At 40.0% G+C, this 15,246-nt stretch overlaps 1 protein-coding gene across 12 annotated transcripts in view; it reads left to right on the top strand.

Moving 5' to 3' along the window:
- The window catches only part of BRSK2 (BR serine/threonine kinase 2), a 300,725-nt gene that overhangs the window by 222,812 nt on the left and 62,667 nt on the right, over positions 1-15,246 (top strand). For all 12 annotated transcript variants that reach the window (XM_031553458.1, XM_031553450.1, XM_031553457.1 and 9 more), the window contains 3 exons: positions 7,965-7,998; positions 9,397-9,465; positions 12,073-12,219. In XM_031553458.1, the coding sequence (XP_031409318.1) occupies positions 7,965-7,998; positions 9,397-9,465; positions 12,073-12,219 (250 nt within the window). The remainder of the gene's footprint in view (positions 1-7,964; positions 7,999-9,396; positions 9,466-12,072; positions 12,220-15,246) is intronic.

The raw sequence follows: 15,246 nt of genomic DNA, 5'->3' as shown, positions 1-15,246 counted from the left end.
GCACAACTGCTGCTTGCAGCTGCCTTCAAACCTCCCCTCTAGACTAAGAAGCAAAGTCCTCACTGCAGTTATCACAAAGGCTCTCTGCTCTTTAAAGAAAATTTTCTCCCTCCATTCAGTGTAACACAGAACAACAAAAAGTATAAAAACCAACTCAATCTCACATCACCCTGAAAGATTTTTTTAACTCCTTGGGAACCTCTTGGTAGGCTCCCTGTTCATGTTAGAAGCAGTCTGTGTCATCCAGGTCTAGAGTCTCAAAGGGAGATTTCCTGTCCATAAGCAGTGCTGGAATTCAAGCCTCCATGTTTCAAGCAGAGCCAGCCCTACTATTGCAGCCTTAAAATGTGCTAATAAAGAAATCAATGGAACGGAAGAGACATGCCTGTAATAAACAGAACACAGCAGCAATGCTATGATCTCCTGCCTTGCAGATGTATTTTAAGTATGGTGCCAATCACTAGGCCGCCATGTGAGCTATTACACCACTTCATTAATTCTCCTGGCATGGAGCCCAGCATGGCTGGTACTGGTGTCTTGTGATCTATCTGGTTTGGTAAAAAGAGAAAGGAGGGAAGGAAGGAAGGAAGGAATATATAACAGTGTGCCACGAAGTTCACAAAGAAAGGCAATCCGATTGTGACTCTCTTTCCCTAGGAGCACACACTAACCAACCTCAGAGCTCTTCAAGGCAACAATTTTACCTCCCCCTTGTAGTTGGTACTTTCAGCCAGCATGAAAAGGAACAAAACAGACCGAGTCATGGCTCAGATATGAAACTTTAATGAGATGTTCTTCCATGCACCCAGAAGTTAATTTTCAGAATGGCTTTCTCTGTGCTGTGAACATTGATAATGAGATGAAACTGTAACATTTCCATTGACAGCCACACAAGGAGTCTCCAGGTATTTCTGTGAGAGTGGGAGGATGAGATAGGGTTTAGCAGCATGATACAATGAACTTTGTTAGTACAGCAGAGCTGTTAGAGTGCAGCCTCTGCTGTAACAAGTGAGCTGCTAAGTATAGTCCAGAATTTGACCAGTGAGCCTTGACTGGCCTCACAAAGCTGTTCATGTTTTGTTGCACGCTCCAGAGTCAGTGTCTGATGGGAGCAACTCCTTAGATCAGCATGATTTTCTGTAGTGCTGATGGCTACCCAGAGGAAATGACAAAAGTTCAGCCCAGTCGTGTTTGTGTAGGGGAAGGATGGCTGTTTCCATCAGTTTTTTACATCAGTTGTCACTGCCAGACTGTATTAGGCCTTGGTTGTAATTAATCCCCATTACTGAAAGCCTGTATTGCACAAATCCTGTGTATGTACGTATATGCAGAACAGTGTTCCATAGATTTAAACATGTATCTTTAGACCTTTGAGGGAAAGAGGGGCTGTGGGAATAATTCTGCTAACTGCAGAAACTGTACGATAAGGCAGGCTTGTGGAGAGAGAGTCCCTGAAATGCGAAAGTAACCCAACAAATCTTTGCATCTCTCCAGGAGCAGGGGAGTTCTGTGAGCAAACAGCAGACAACGAAGGAAGCGGAGGATGTGGTAGGATGCTGCTTCTATTAGTTCAGATCTCTTTGGCTCTTCCTCCTCTTTACCCTTCCAAGCGATGACATGCAGAGAGAATCCCTCATCTCTTTCAACAGTGATTCTTCCCAGCACACTGCCTTGCAGTGCTTCAGAATGTTAGATACTGAGCAATCCCTTCTACTTGTCTCTAGGCAAAAAAAATGAGTTTCTTTTGCTTGAGTCTCTGAACCTAAATGATCTGAGCTTGATTTCTGCCTCTGCTGTGGGCATTCATGGTAGTCTTAGACAAGTCACATTACCCCTCTGTGCTTCAGTTCTCAATCTTAACAAGTCATTATAGTGCCCAAGTTGCTCTGAACATAATCTGAAATTACATCTATAGGAGTCTTGGAAAAGTAGGAACTTTTTTTCTCTTTTCTTGAATGAAAAGAGCTCACTAATTGAAGAATTGATAGGGAATGCTATTGAGTTACAATTCTTGAGAGTCTGTAATGATCCTTCCTAATTCCCCATTGCTCCTTACAGAAAGCTGACAAAGTATATTTTTGCCATCTCACTTACTGTGAAACAACACCATGTTCCTCAGGAAGGAGATTGCTGCAGGCCACCAGGTGATGGAGAACCCCAGAGCGGTGCTGCTTTCTGTGCTGCCTCTAAACCTCTCGATCGCAAACAACCACAAGCTGAGACCAAGTCAACGTGTAAAGTTGGCTTTCTCCAGCACCAGACACTATTCCCAAAGAGGCAGTCAGTACAGGCCCACAGTTAACTGATTGTCTATGCAACAGTTTTCCCTTATCAGCTTCTCTGTTGGGAACCCTGGAGAAATCCAGAAATCTGTGCATGTGGGAAGGACAATGTTGTTTATGTCCTCTAATTTTATTGAGTGAGAAGAAAGCCATTGTGCATGTCGGTGGCATAATGAAGGAAAAAGCAACTGCCAAACCCAGCACAGTCCATACCTCTGCTCTCAGCTCTCTCTAGCATATGCTGGCTACACTTTGCAGACCCACCAGATGCCCATATACATCAGAAGAAAAAAAAAAAAAAATCATCAATTCTGTGATTCTGTGATACTCATTAGAATTGATTACTGTCTCTTTTTGAGCTCAAGATATCTGTAACACCCAATACAGTGTGTGTTTGTTAGAAATGCTAACAGATACCATCTAGGTCCTAATTTGCTTACCTTTTGTATTCGATCTATCTGTGATGAGAGAATTCAGAAGAGAGGATTTCAGTTGCTGTACACCTCAGTATCCAAGAAGAAATGCTTCTTGGATTTCTAATCATTTCTAAGTTAATGTCAAGACATGATGCTGCACATATTCTTTCTCTTCTATACAGTTCTGTATACAAATGTGTGCATGTTATCTAAAACATATGCAAATTTCCAGGTCCAGATATTGTTAGTGTTGCAAATTTAGGCTCTTAAAATTAGAAAATGCCAGAATTCATAATTTTTATCCCATCTCTTCAGGAGTTTCCATTGCACTCTGTTCCCATCTCTTTCCCTGTTCTCCACTGCACTCCAGTCTTGCCAACTTCTCCCACTCATTTCTGCTTCACATTTGGTCCCATGTCCCAGATTCTATTCTCTTTTTCACTAGATTCCAACTCTGATTTCCCCTACCTTGTTTTCCCTGCTCTCAGTCTCAGATCTAACTCCTGTTATTTGTGCACTCAGAAGAGGTTTTGCATTTTGAAGTCTAGTACTTCGTAACAGCCTCAGTCACAATAGCTTGTACTATCAGTTTTAGGAAAAAAAATTGATCTGTGAAGTATTGCCAATACAGGTTGAATTTTCATCCTGATTCTCTAGAGAATTTCCATTAGTAAATACAATATTCCCTGTTTCTAGGGTTGTGTTTGAATACATTTTTCCAGAGAATGTGAATAAATCATCGCATTTTCCTTTCACATTTAAGTATGCTGGAAATTTTCACTTTTTATGGCAAAAGCATATTTAATTTAAACAAGATTTTAATAGTAGGCACAAAGATGAAACCAGTCTGAAGCAGACAAACAGAAAAGAAAATCTCTGAGTTGTTAAATTGGTAGTAAGTCATAAGCAATTTGAAATGAGGATTATGAAGGGAAGTATCAGACAGCCTTATTAATAAGTCCTAATATAAGCCTTACCTGTAATACATTTCAAGGTATATTAAAAGAGCTTTAAGTCTGCAAAATTAAGTGCTGAAAATTTAAGATATAGTACTTTTCAGATTACAAGTATAAAATTAACTCGGTCCCAAAATATTCATGTACACTGGGATAAGTTCATTAATTACGAGCTTATACAGGTATTTTTCCACCAAAACTTTGCCTCATTTGGTATTTTTATGGTGTGAGGTTTTTTGAATAAGCATCTGTTTAATTTATTCTCATCCTTTGTTTTATGGATCCATTCAAAATTTCATCTCACCACATCCGAGCCTTGCTGTGGATGCTAGGTAGGATTTTCATCAAAGTATTTTAAGCTTACAAATATTAACTACATCAAAAACAAGGGAACCTGCAGCTTGCAATTAGCTGTGAACATCTCAGTTTAAAGCACCTTTTCATTTGCATTCACAGAAGGACTCCGTTGCAGGCACAGAGCTTGATTCTTCAGTATGTCAACCAGCTGCCTCATCACAACGTTGTCCTTCGTAGCACCACACTTCCCTCACTTGACCACTGGCTTTCCAATTTCTGCAAAAGTAAACCAGAGGCATTGTGGACAGCAGCAGACCCACTGCCTCATTCTCACTTATCTACAGAGCACAGCACAGCCTGTTTGGGCTTTGCTTTTGAGTACTGCACTCTGTATTCTTTATGCTCTTTTAATATAGGGATCTGTTTCAGTTTTTAAATTAAGATCTCTTAAAGGATCTATGTCTTAATAATTTGAATTCGTATATTAATTAATGAACTGGTTTGCAAATTCGTAGAAAGTCTATTTGTGCTTGAGGAGTGAACAGCTGTAAGATGGCTGAGAGCTAGATGCTGAGTTTTCTCATATAGTGCTAAATAGAACTGAAGCTTTAATTGCAAAATAGCACTCAACCTTAACTACAGCTACTACTTTAATTACAGCCCTGCCTGCAGTTATTGCCTTCAGTACAGCCTGAACTACCTGCTGCTCCTCAGACTATTTCTTCAGTCCCTCCCTGCATTACTTTGCTGTGTGATCTGTGGCTGTCATTTTCCCAACAGGATGCTCTAACATGCATCCTTCTTGTGAGGAATTCCCTTTTTCTGTTTCACTGCTCCTCTCACGTTCCCCTTCATCTCAGCCCTTTGCTGCCCAGCATGGTGTTCCACATAGGCATTCTTTTGCTCTAGTGGGTAGCTTCTGTCTCCAAAAGCCAGCTAAGAGATAGCAGTTAACTTGGGGGGAAGCATCTGAGCAACACCAAAAACAGCCAGACACAAGAGGGTTTCAGTGCATCTCCTATATAAAAGTATCTTCAAGCAAAGAGAGAACAAGACTTCTTCCTCCCTCTCCACAGAAATACTGCCTCCAGCTGTGAGGAGTAAAGAGAAGCATTTCTTCTTCCCCAAGTAGTATCTTCCTAAGGCATGGATCCAAAGTACACAAGCATGGAGATTCATCTTTAAAGAGACCTGTCAGAAAGTGCAATACATGATTTGTCACATTATAGAGCAGGATTGTACAGTACAGCTCTCCCTCTTCTCCCTCATCAACCATCTCTGGAAAAGCAGTTGTTGCGTAAACAATACACAGGCATACACAGTTTATCAGTGTACAGATCTCTCTTACCTATGTACTGAGACAGGAGGTCAGAACTGCTTGCACCAATCAGACGTACATCACATCTTCACTGGAGATACAGCACTGGTTTACTCTAGCTTTACTGTATCAATGTGTCAAGATCAAAACCTACTTGTCTAGTGTTTCAGATGAGATTCATGGTAGATGCATCAAAGATGCATCTTTCTGATTGCATGACCCCTGTCTGGACTTGTAGTGGTTTTCACCATTGCACTTTGGGTTATTTTCTCTGGTCGAAGTCTCATGTAAATGCTTTGCTAAGGGCCTGCAAGATCTGTTAAGATTCCTGTGTCCAAGAGTCACAGCTGTGAATGACCGTTCAGAGGGCCCTTCCTGCCCCAGGCAGACTAGCCTGGGAAAATCAGCATCACCCTTGAAATAAACACTGCCAACACTGGGGCTTTTTTGCAGCAGTACCCAGAGGCAGCAGCTGCTTCTTAATCTTGCTGAGCTGTATACTTATTTATTATCAAGGGCAAATTGTGGCTTTTGCTGCTCAGAGATGTAGCTGAAAGATGAGGAGAATGGCCTAGGGGAAGAGAGAGGAAAATACTGAATATTGAATAATTATTGATAAGAGCCAAAGAAATAATCAGGACTCTATAGAAAGATAAATAGATTTTTTATTAAATTTTAGCTTTCTCTTTAAAGCAGTTGAAGGTCCTTTGTGATTGGCAGCATGGAAATGAGTTTTCTACAGATTTCTGGCTGGCCAGGGGAACCTGTTTAGAGCTGTTTGCCAAGACAGTGCTGCAGATATCCTGATAGTGTGTGCTGGCAAGAATTTAGAGTGGCTATGCCAGAAATCTGTGCTCTCTGGGCAGTTGCAGTGCAGCTGTTGAATGATTGAATCAATTCAACTTGTTGAAATTATTTATTGTAACATTTTCTCCGCCCATTCTGTTAGATTTTAGCAGAATTTCACCAGTGTCTTGAAAGACACCTTGCAGACTCCACCGCAAACTCCACACTCAACAGACATCAGGGGAGTAAAATGCTTTAAGTGCATTTGCTACTGAGATTCCTAACTGGGTATCTACCCATCTCATCATCTTCACAATACTTACATTCTTCTTTTCAAGGATATTTGCAAGATGGTTGTATACCTCAGCATATGCAATTATGAATTCTGAAATCTGTCTTTGTTGGAGTTGCAAATTTCTGGAAGGTAGGAAAGCAGCAGTGGTGTTGGTCTCGTTTTAGTCAGTGCAGCAAACTTACAATGAGGTTCTGGTCAACCAGTTGTAGCCAGCAGCAGATTTTAATAACTCATCTGTGGCTGCCAAAGACAGAGCTGCCAAAAGAGCCCAGTGGGTCTGTCCTCCCCACTGGGTTCAAGTACTTTCTTACCTCCCAGAGCATCCAAAGGTCAACTCTCCAAGGCAAGACATTTCTTGTCTTGATGGACCTTTCAAGGTTTATAAAATCAGATCTAAATTACTGAATTACTGATTGCATAGGGTTGGTCATAATACATGTGATAGCCTCTTAACGAAGAAGTGTTATTAGATAGTATGCTAAACTTCCAAGTCCCACCTTCCCCAAAGTTTGTGAGGGATCAGTTATATTCTATTTCTCCTTGCTTAAGCTTTGTATTCAAGGTAGCTGCAGTTCTAGTTGTACTCAAAGTATATTATCACAGTCTGCCAAAAGCTGTGATAGCAAATCAGATGTGCCATGCGCTCAGGATGATATTTTACCATAAGTATAATGTGTATGGAAAGGTAATTAATGGACTGTCTCACTGGGCATTAAAGTAGCATCCTAGCACAAAGCTAACCTTACTGTGCTTCTGTTTTGCTCATTACTTTGTGAGACAGGTATTGCCCAACCATGATTGTGTTTGTCACAAGAAACAAATGCACAAATGAAGACAGGCTCAGGGACTGCTGGGAGGTGTCAGTATAAACAATAGTGAGATTTGCACACAGGTCTCAGACAGTTTGCATCCCTTTTACTTGTCAAGTTACTTTAATGAGGGCTATAAAAATAAATAGCCATGGCTATAATCTTTAGGAATTAAAATTATTACCTGGCAAGTTGAAGTAATTAACTATTCTCAGCCAAGAATCAAAGAAAAGATAGATGGGTGGAAGGATGTGAAGAGAATATATTAGTGCAAAAGGCAACAGTACTGTTGTCCATCCATTTTGTGTTGCTGTTGCTTTTTTTTTAATAAAAATAAATAGCGTGTTGAAATCATGTACTGGCAGCTTTTATGACTGCTGGAGTAATTGAGAGCACTCTTAGCAGAAGAGGTGCAAGATATGGTTTGGAGATACATGCATTGGCTCTGAAAACATTTATTTTTTTTTCCCCTAAAAGACCTTGCAGTGTGTGCCTTCCTTCTAGTTTTATATATGGCCAAATGAAAGTAAAGAGTTGGAGGGCTGGAATTTTATGTAATCACAAAATATGCCTGCTCTTCCATTCCTTTTAAGAAATTCATATTAGGGCCATTGAATTTTGAATTATGCTAGTTGTTGACCATTTCTAGGTTTGTCTGAGAAATACATTCTCATTACAGTAATAAAAAGGGCTGTTTTTTGCAAACTTGCTTTCTGTGTAAATGAGCCGATCCTGATTCTGGTAAGCAAAGTGGAAATGCAAATAGTTCATAAATACATGCTCATCTCAATATTTTGTGTTTCAGATCACCGCATTATGCCTGCCCTGAAGTTATCCGGGTAAGTTGATTAAAACCAATGTATGTTTTCTTTAAAGTGTCACTAATTGTATGTGTGCAGACAGAATCTCTCTACAGGAAATCTGTCCAAGACAGACATCATGTGAAAGGAGAGAATAAACATAACTGTGATTTTGGTTGTTTGGTTCAGGCCTGAATCAAGCCTCATCAACCATCTGAGGGAAATAATCCTGTGTTGTTCTCACAATACCTTTGTGCATGTTATCAGACAGAAAAGCAGTAGCCTCATTTAACTTGGTCTTTCCACTCTAGACACCTGTGCCTTTTCTTCCCCACTGTAGCTATTTCAGCAGAATGGCAGTTGGCTGTCAGTGATATTGGTTTCTTTTAAATGATAGGAGCTACTCTTTCCCCCCTTCTCTTCCTTTTGTCTTCTTAAAATAAGTATTGAATATTACAGGGCCAAGTTTCCCCTCCTTTTTTTAGATGTTCTTTTTTATTATTTTATATTTTTCTGATTGTTTGGGTTGGAAGGGATCTTAAAGATCATCAATTTCCAACTCCCTTGCCATGGGCAGTGACATTCCCACTAGACCAGGTTGCTGAAACTCCATCCAACCTGACTTTGAGCACTTCTAGGGAGGGGGCATCTATATCCTTTCTTAGTAATCTGTTCCACTGCCTCACCACCCTTACAATAAAAAGATTTTTCCTTATATCTAAGCTAAATCTACCATTAACCCTTGTTCTATAAAACTCCCTGGCAAAGTTGCTCTTCAGCTTTCTTGTAAACTCCCTTTAGGTACTGAAAGGCTGCAGTGAGTTTCACCTCCAGGTTGAAGAGCTCTCTCAGCCTATCTTTGTAGGAGAGGTGCTCCAGCCTTCTGTTCATCGTTCTGGCCTTTTTGGACCCACTCTAACAGATCTATGTCCTCCCTAGGTTGGGGACCTGAGAGCTGAATGCAAGTGGGGTCTTACAAGAGGAGCGTATCACCCTTTTGAAACATATCACTAACATAAAGCCAAACATGCATACAAAAGACACTGTCCAGCCAATACTATGAGTTCATAAATAATGTGACTGATGACAAGCTCCCTGAAGAACTAGGGAGGAGAAAAACTCATTCTTGATGCCCTTAGTACACCTCAGCCTCTGTTTCAGGATCAGGACTGAAAAGTTTCCAGTCCTCAGCCATTCCTGCTGTTTCCTTCTTCTGACCCTGTTCTCATAGAACCTAGATAAGTGTAAACTGCCGTTCATAAAAAAAAATCAATTAATGGGCTGTGTCTTGGCCTCCTGGTTGGAAAGGCCACCTTGGGAAGCAGGTGGCGGAATCAAAATGTGTGATTTCCCATTCTCCCCTCTCTTGTTCCTCGAGAATAATAAATTAATTTACTAGTGAGCACATTTTTGAGTCTCTGTGTCATTGATGCACAGGGAGAAAAGTATGATGGAAGAAAAGCAGACGTCTGGAGCTGTGGAGTCATTTTATTTGCGTTGCTAGTGGTGAGTCATCTTCCTTGCTCTATCCTTAAAAAATAAAAAAAAAAGAAAAGAAGTATTCACAAATGCTGCTGTATATGATGGTGATTCTACTGACACCATGTACAGATAGGTTTGGGGTTTTTTTTAGTTCTCCTATTTTTGTATCTCTCAACTGCATCCTTTCCTCTTAGTGCTACATCAGTCCCAGAGGAAAAGCATGAAGAATATTTCACTGCTGCTTTGAAATGCGGCTGCCCTGCACATGAGAACATAGACAAGTGTCAAAGACTTGCCTCCATAAATATCATTTGCTGTGTTGTAATGCTGCAGCACTTTAAAGAGCCCCATTCAAAGCACACTGAATTTTTTGATCCAAACAAGTGTGCTACTCCAAGACACAGAAATTGTTGCCCTTCACAAGATTGAACATGGCTGGTTTCTGCAAGTGTTTGGGTTTTTTTCTGCTGTATGTATGTGTACATTTCATTATGTATATGCATACGTTAACTGCAGTCTTTTATCACGAAAAGATTTGAGTGCAACAGTTTTGTTTCATGCAAGTATTGGGCTATATTTTAATTTGGTTCACTAGAGAATACAAAACTGAGCCAACAGTATGAAGTTTAAATTAGTTTCCATCTGGCTCACTTGGAGTACTTTTCTTAGTATTCAAAATGTAGTATCTTGTAACTTATCTTTCTTTTGATCAAAGTTTCAATTCTCTGTGGAATTTATTCTGTTTTACAGTATAATGTAGCATTCCCAAATATACAATAATCAGATGTCCGGCTGAAAGCAAATAGGTTTGGCATTTGTTATCAATTCCCATGGTAAAGTGTAGGAAAATACAGATATATGCTTATATAAGCATGATGTTACTATGTGCAGAATTAATGGTTTATATGAGAATAGTTTTAATGCACATTAAGTATTTTATATTTGTAATAGTTTAAGTGATGATCTACAATTATAAAAACAAGAAGCCTGAAGCTAAATATTGATGTTCTTTTATTAGTATTTTCAGTTACTAATTCTTCACTTAAATGTTTTATTTTGACAGAAGCACTTGTTCAGTGAAACTAAAACTCAATTGGAGTTAGATTCTGTTCATAATTTTGGTTTAAAATACTTATTATACTTATTATAAAGTATAGAGAAGATGGCTTCTATGTCAAGATTTGGTGTCCCTCTGTTGCTGGGAAGCATCTTCATCTATTTCTACATATATACACAAGCCTGCAAAATGACTGAAATGAGTCTATTACTGACAGAGAGTGCAGAGCTGTCCAGTTAATTATATCAGGAAAAACTGCAAAAATTCTCAAGCTGTAATAACAGGTGGTGGTAATATAAGATCTGTAGTTGTTACCTTCAGGAAATGCCACAAAGCAGCCTTGCTGACTTCATAGTGGATTAACTTGTGTTAGCCAAAGTACTGAACTATCGGAATTGATTTTCCCATAAGTCTGGAACCGTAAGGAAAAAAGTAGGCAACTCGAGAGGTTGGTTGTGAAAGACAAGAAGGCTATTTCTTCACGGCTGCTTGAATGAACAACAGTAAATAGCATCCAGAAGTTGTTGCCATCAGGTAGATTTTCGAAGGTTTCTGTAAATTAAGTTGGTGGTCTCAGCAAACAGTGGACACAGGCCTGCTTATACAGATGCGGTACTCACTGTAGTAAGAACAGTGCCAGCACTAACAACTGAAAGCTTCATTATCACAGCAGCTGACAGCTTGCAACTTCCCACAACCTCTCCTGGAAGCCAAGGAAGCTCATCACACAGTGAAAGAGCAAAGTGAGAATATCAAGGAAGGTGCATACTTGCTATAAAAGTGGAGTTATCCTAAAGATTTCTACTCTCTTCCTTTTTGTCCTTGCAGCAAGGATAGGCTTTTTGCTGCTTTTTGTGGCCAGCTGATGATCTATTCAAAATGAAATTTGAGCTTAAAAAAGCTCAGGCTATTCATGTAAGTGAGCTGCAGTAGGGAAGCAGTAGGGACTGATGACCTGACTGCAGCATGGGAACTGGATGGAGTACGTTAACCAGGTAGAACGTCTGCTGCTTCCAGAGAGCTAATGTTGGCTAGGGTTTTTTTCAGCTGTGTCATTCCACTGCTCCATCAGAAAGAGGATATTCTTTACTGAAAGTCTCTCAAATGCTGTTCACCTCTTTTCCAATGTCTGCAATAAATGTGTCTCAGGAAGATTAAAAGTAAGGAAAGGATAAACATTGCTGCAGTGAAAGTATGCCCAGGAGGAACACCAGCAGATCAAAAGCTTGAGCTGAATTTAACTGAATACATGCATCTTTGCTGAATTTGCCTGGAAAGGCAATTTCATATTATGTATTATGCTTTATTCTGGTAGTCATTTTCTAATTAAAGGTTTAATAAAAAAAACTGTATATCCTCTGCTTTTTCCCTATGTTGGAGAAAATACAGCAGCACTAAGAAATTATTTATTTTCAGTGGATGAAAAGATTGTTTCACTTATTATAATACTTCATTATGAGCTGACATTCTCTTTTCCTTTCTCTCACTGTGTTTATCCTGGCTTTTCTCCTTTTGCTCTCTCCAACTCCTTTTCCCTGCTCTCTCCCATCCACAAATCCATCACATCCCCACAGGGTGCCCTGCCGTTTGATGACGACAACTTGCGGCAGCTGTTGGAGAAGGTGAAACGTGGAGTGTTCCACATGCCACATTTTATCCCTCCGGACTGTCAGAACCTCTTGCGGGGGATGATTGAAGTGGATGCCTCGAAACGTCTCACGGTAAGGAAGCATTTGTTGTAAGTCATGTGATCAAGGCTTTGTTTGTCACGTCATTGCAGTTACAGTTGACTAACTAAGGTAACTTGGTTTACTGCCATTCCTGTGCATTTCCTCCTTAGCAAAGTATGAGCGAAGCTGGTGGAGTTTTGGAGAGGTTAATCACCTTCCCTTTTAAATGATGGGGCCAGATTGCTTTTGCGTTGCTTCTCTATCTTCATAATTCTTCCTCATGTGCTGCAGTGGGTATTTGGAATGACGCCTTCATAATCTGATCACAGTGCTACTGACCCATTGGCACATTTTGGAATCTGCCTGGACAGTCTGGCTCTCCTGGTGGCTGTGCCAGTTTATCAGGGACGTGATGTAATTGTTTGAAAGTCAAAACAATTTGGACTGTTCTTTGAAGCTTTGCTGTTAAACACAGTATGCTCTTTTTACATTTCTGACAAAAGTGTGACTTCTCACTTCAAGCCAAACAGCTGCATTGTATTCTGTCCTATGTGTGCTCTGCATTATCCTCTAGTAGCCTTCAGAGCAGGTGCCTTTTAGTCTGCTGTTTCATGTTGTGCCCTGTGGTCCTGAGCATGATTAGGCCTGCAGTGCTGAGCTCCAGGCGTTCAGCACTGCATCTTTGTAGCTGAGATATAGCCCATCACTATTATAGAGAGCCTGCATGGATGAGCACTGTGTAGTGATTGTATCCTTCATTAACGCTGTGTTAATGTTTGAGGGAATTAAAAAAAATTAGCAGTTAAAATCATTTTGGAAAGCGAGCTTGCCTGCTTGTCACTGGAAGCTTCAGCCTTTATGGGTACATTGCCCTTGTAAATCCTATTGTCAGGCTCTGATGATGATTTTATACAGATCTACTAAGCTCACAGATTCTGAGTGGGAGTATGCATAAAGAAATGTAAATTTAAAACTCCTCCTGGTTCTTCAGTCTGCTAAAATATTTATAAATAAACTCGCAGATCAGTGCTTGGCCTCTCTGTTGAGATTGCTAACAACAGCATCAGTCTTCACCAGCTGTGATGGTGCTTCTGGGATGCAGACACCTGTCTGTTAAAAAGTGAACTTAAACTCCCTTCACAGCTCTCTTTACAGTATTATCTGGCAGCTGCAGCCAGGTTTTTATTTTGTTCATTACAAAACGAGGTCGTATTCTGTTTGGTGATGTAGGTGAGAAGTTCTTCGTGGTATTACTGGTATCCTTACCTTTGCAAATCTAGTAGCTGTGACATTGCAGTGAAGGAGTAGCACTGATATAAAGCCAAATATATATATTAGGCACTTTAAAGGCCCTTTTTCATTAGATTTTTAACAAAAGAATGAAAACAATTATTTTTTCCAAGTATTTTCATGGACAGAATGCTGCAGAGGCAAGGGCTGTATCCTAAGACCTGAGAGCTGTTCTCTATGACCAAGTCACTAAGCCACTCTCTATCTGTTTCTTTTCCATAATGTAAATTTAACAGTATGCCCTAAACTCACAAACTGGGTGGAACAAGGCAATAAAGCAACAGAGGGTGGGGGCCACGGCGGGTGGATAGATTAGACCTTGAACAATGAATGTGCTGTCTTTTGCCTCCCCGATATGTAGACTACTGCTCTTGCTCAGGAAACCAGCACAATACAGAACAGATGAAATGTTCTTATTTTTCTCTCAAAGATCTTGGTGCAGATGGCTTGAGTATGCCAATGAGCACAGATCATCAGACATCAGATCTTCTTCAAAATGTTAGGATTTAATTTTGCCAGATAGCACTCCAATTTCTTAATACTGCCTGAAGATTTAAGTTGTGTGATACAGCAGAGACTGTACACGTCCAAGAGTGAAAAACATTAAGGTAAATCAAGGTCCCATAGTGATCCCCTCATTTTCTTGATCAGAAAGAAGCTCTTATTTCCTTAGAGAGGGAAAAAAAAAGGGGGGGGATCAAATTGTTATTGACAAGTACTCAACAGTGGATTGTGACTAAGAATTTGAAGTAAAATGCATGTAAGAGCTGAGAGCTGAGAGGAAAAAGAATAGCTCTTTGTTACTAGCTGCAATCTTATTTTCATTATTGTAGGGTCTCTTGGTTTGCTGTCCCTGCTGCTGTCACACTTCCCTTTCTATGCTGTTAGTGTTCTGGTTAAAGTGCCAGGCAGAATGGAGCTCTTTGTTTACTGCACAGGATCTAGGAATATGTAATTCATTTCAAGGAGAGATCTGAATTCTATTTTAGCTGTGTCCTGCGAATAAAAGAGGATATAAGTATGGGTTTATTTGGAAGCCTCTATTCCTAGAAAATTTCTTACTTGAATCAATTTGATATTTATATAAAAAATGTGAGCAAAATTGTGGCTTGGGTACAATAAAGGCCGATGTGCTGATCATTTGTTCAGTATCTTACTGGTGAATTCTGCAGAAAAATATAGTGATTATAGGGTCACTAGGATTTTTCTTCTTCTATTTTTCACTTCCCTACTCTGCTTTGTTTCTTTTTTTCATGTGTATCTTTTTTTCCTTTTCATCCAACTGCATTTCCCCCACTGCAGTAATTGCCATTTCACAGTACACCCACACCTTCCCCAGTCCATCTGTTAAAATTATCAACAAAAACAGAACTAACTTTCGTGTTCAACTGTCATCGTTCAGCTTCGGTGTTAAAGCTTGAGACAATTAATGGAGGGGAGGGCACTCAGAAGTATTGTTGCTGGCCCTTTCCTGCCTTGGGAAGTTGGCAGTACGTTTTGTTGTATATGATTCATTTATAGAAAGAGGACTTCGTTATGTCTTAGTGGAATAAGGTTCACACTCACCGTGTATTATGTAGTCTGAAGGATGGATATTAGATGTGCCTGAGTGCTACCCTTTACTAGGCTTGTTCAGCTAAGCATGCTTTAGGTAAAAGAATCCATGTTTTTCTTTCAGTAGAAGGAGCCCCTGACTGCTGGGTGTGGTATTCCTGACTGCCCATGCTCAGTAAAGATTAAATCAAACAGGCAGTACTGCAAAAGATGAATGCTGAAGCGGTGGGAATT

This window comes from Meleagris gallopavo, chromosome 5, assembly GCF_000146605.3.
Source record: "Meleagris gallopavo isolate NT-WF06-2002-E0010 breed Aviagen turkey brand Nicholas breeding stock chromosome 5, Turkey_5.1, whole genome shotgun sequence".
Lineage (NCBI taxonomy): Eukaryota > Metazoa > Chordata > Aves > Galliformes > Phasianidae > Meleagris > Meleagris gallopavo.
The sequence above is the reverse complement of the archived record's forward strand: the minus strand, read 5'-3'. Positions and strand labels throughout refer to the sequence as shown.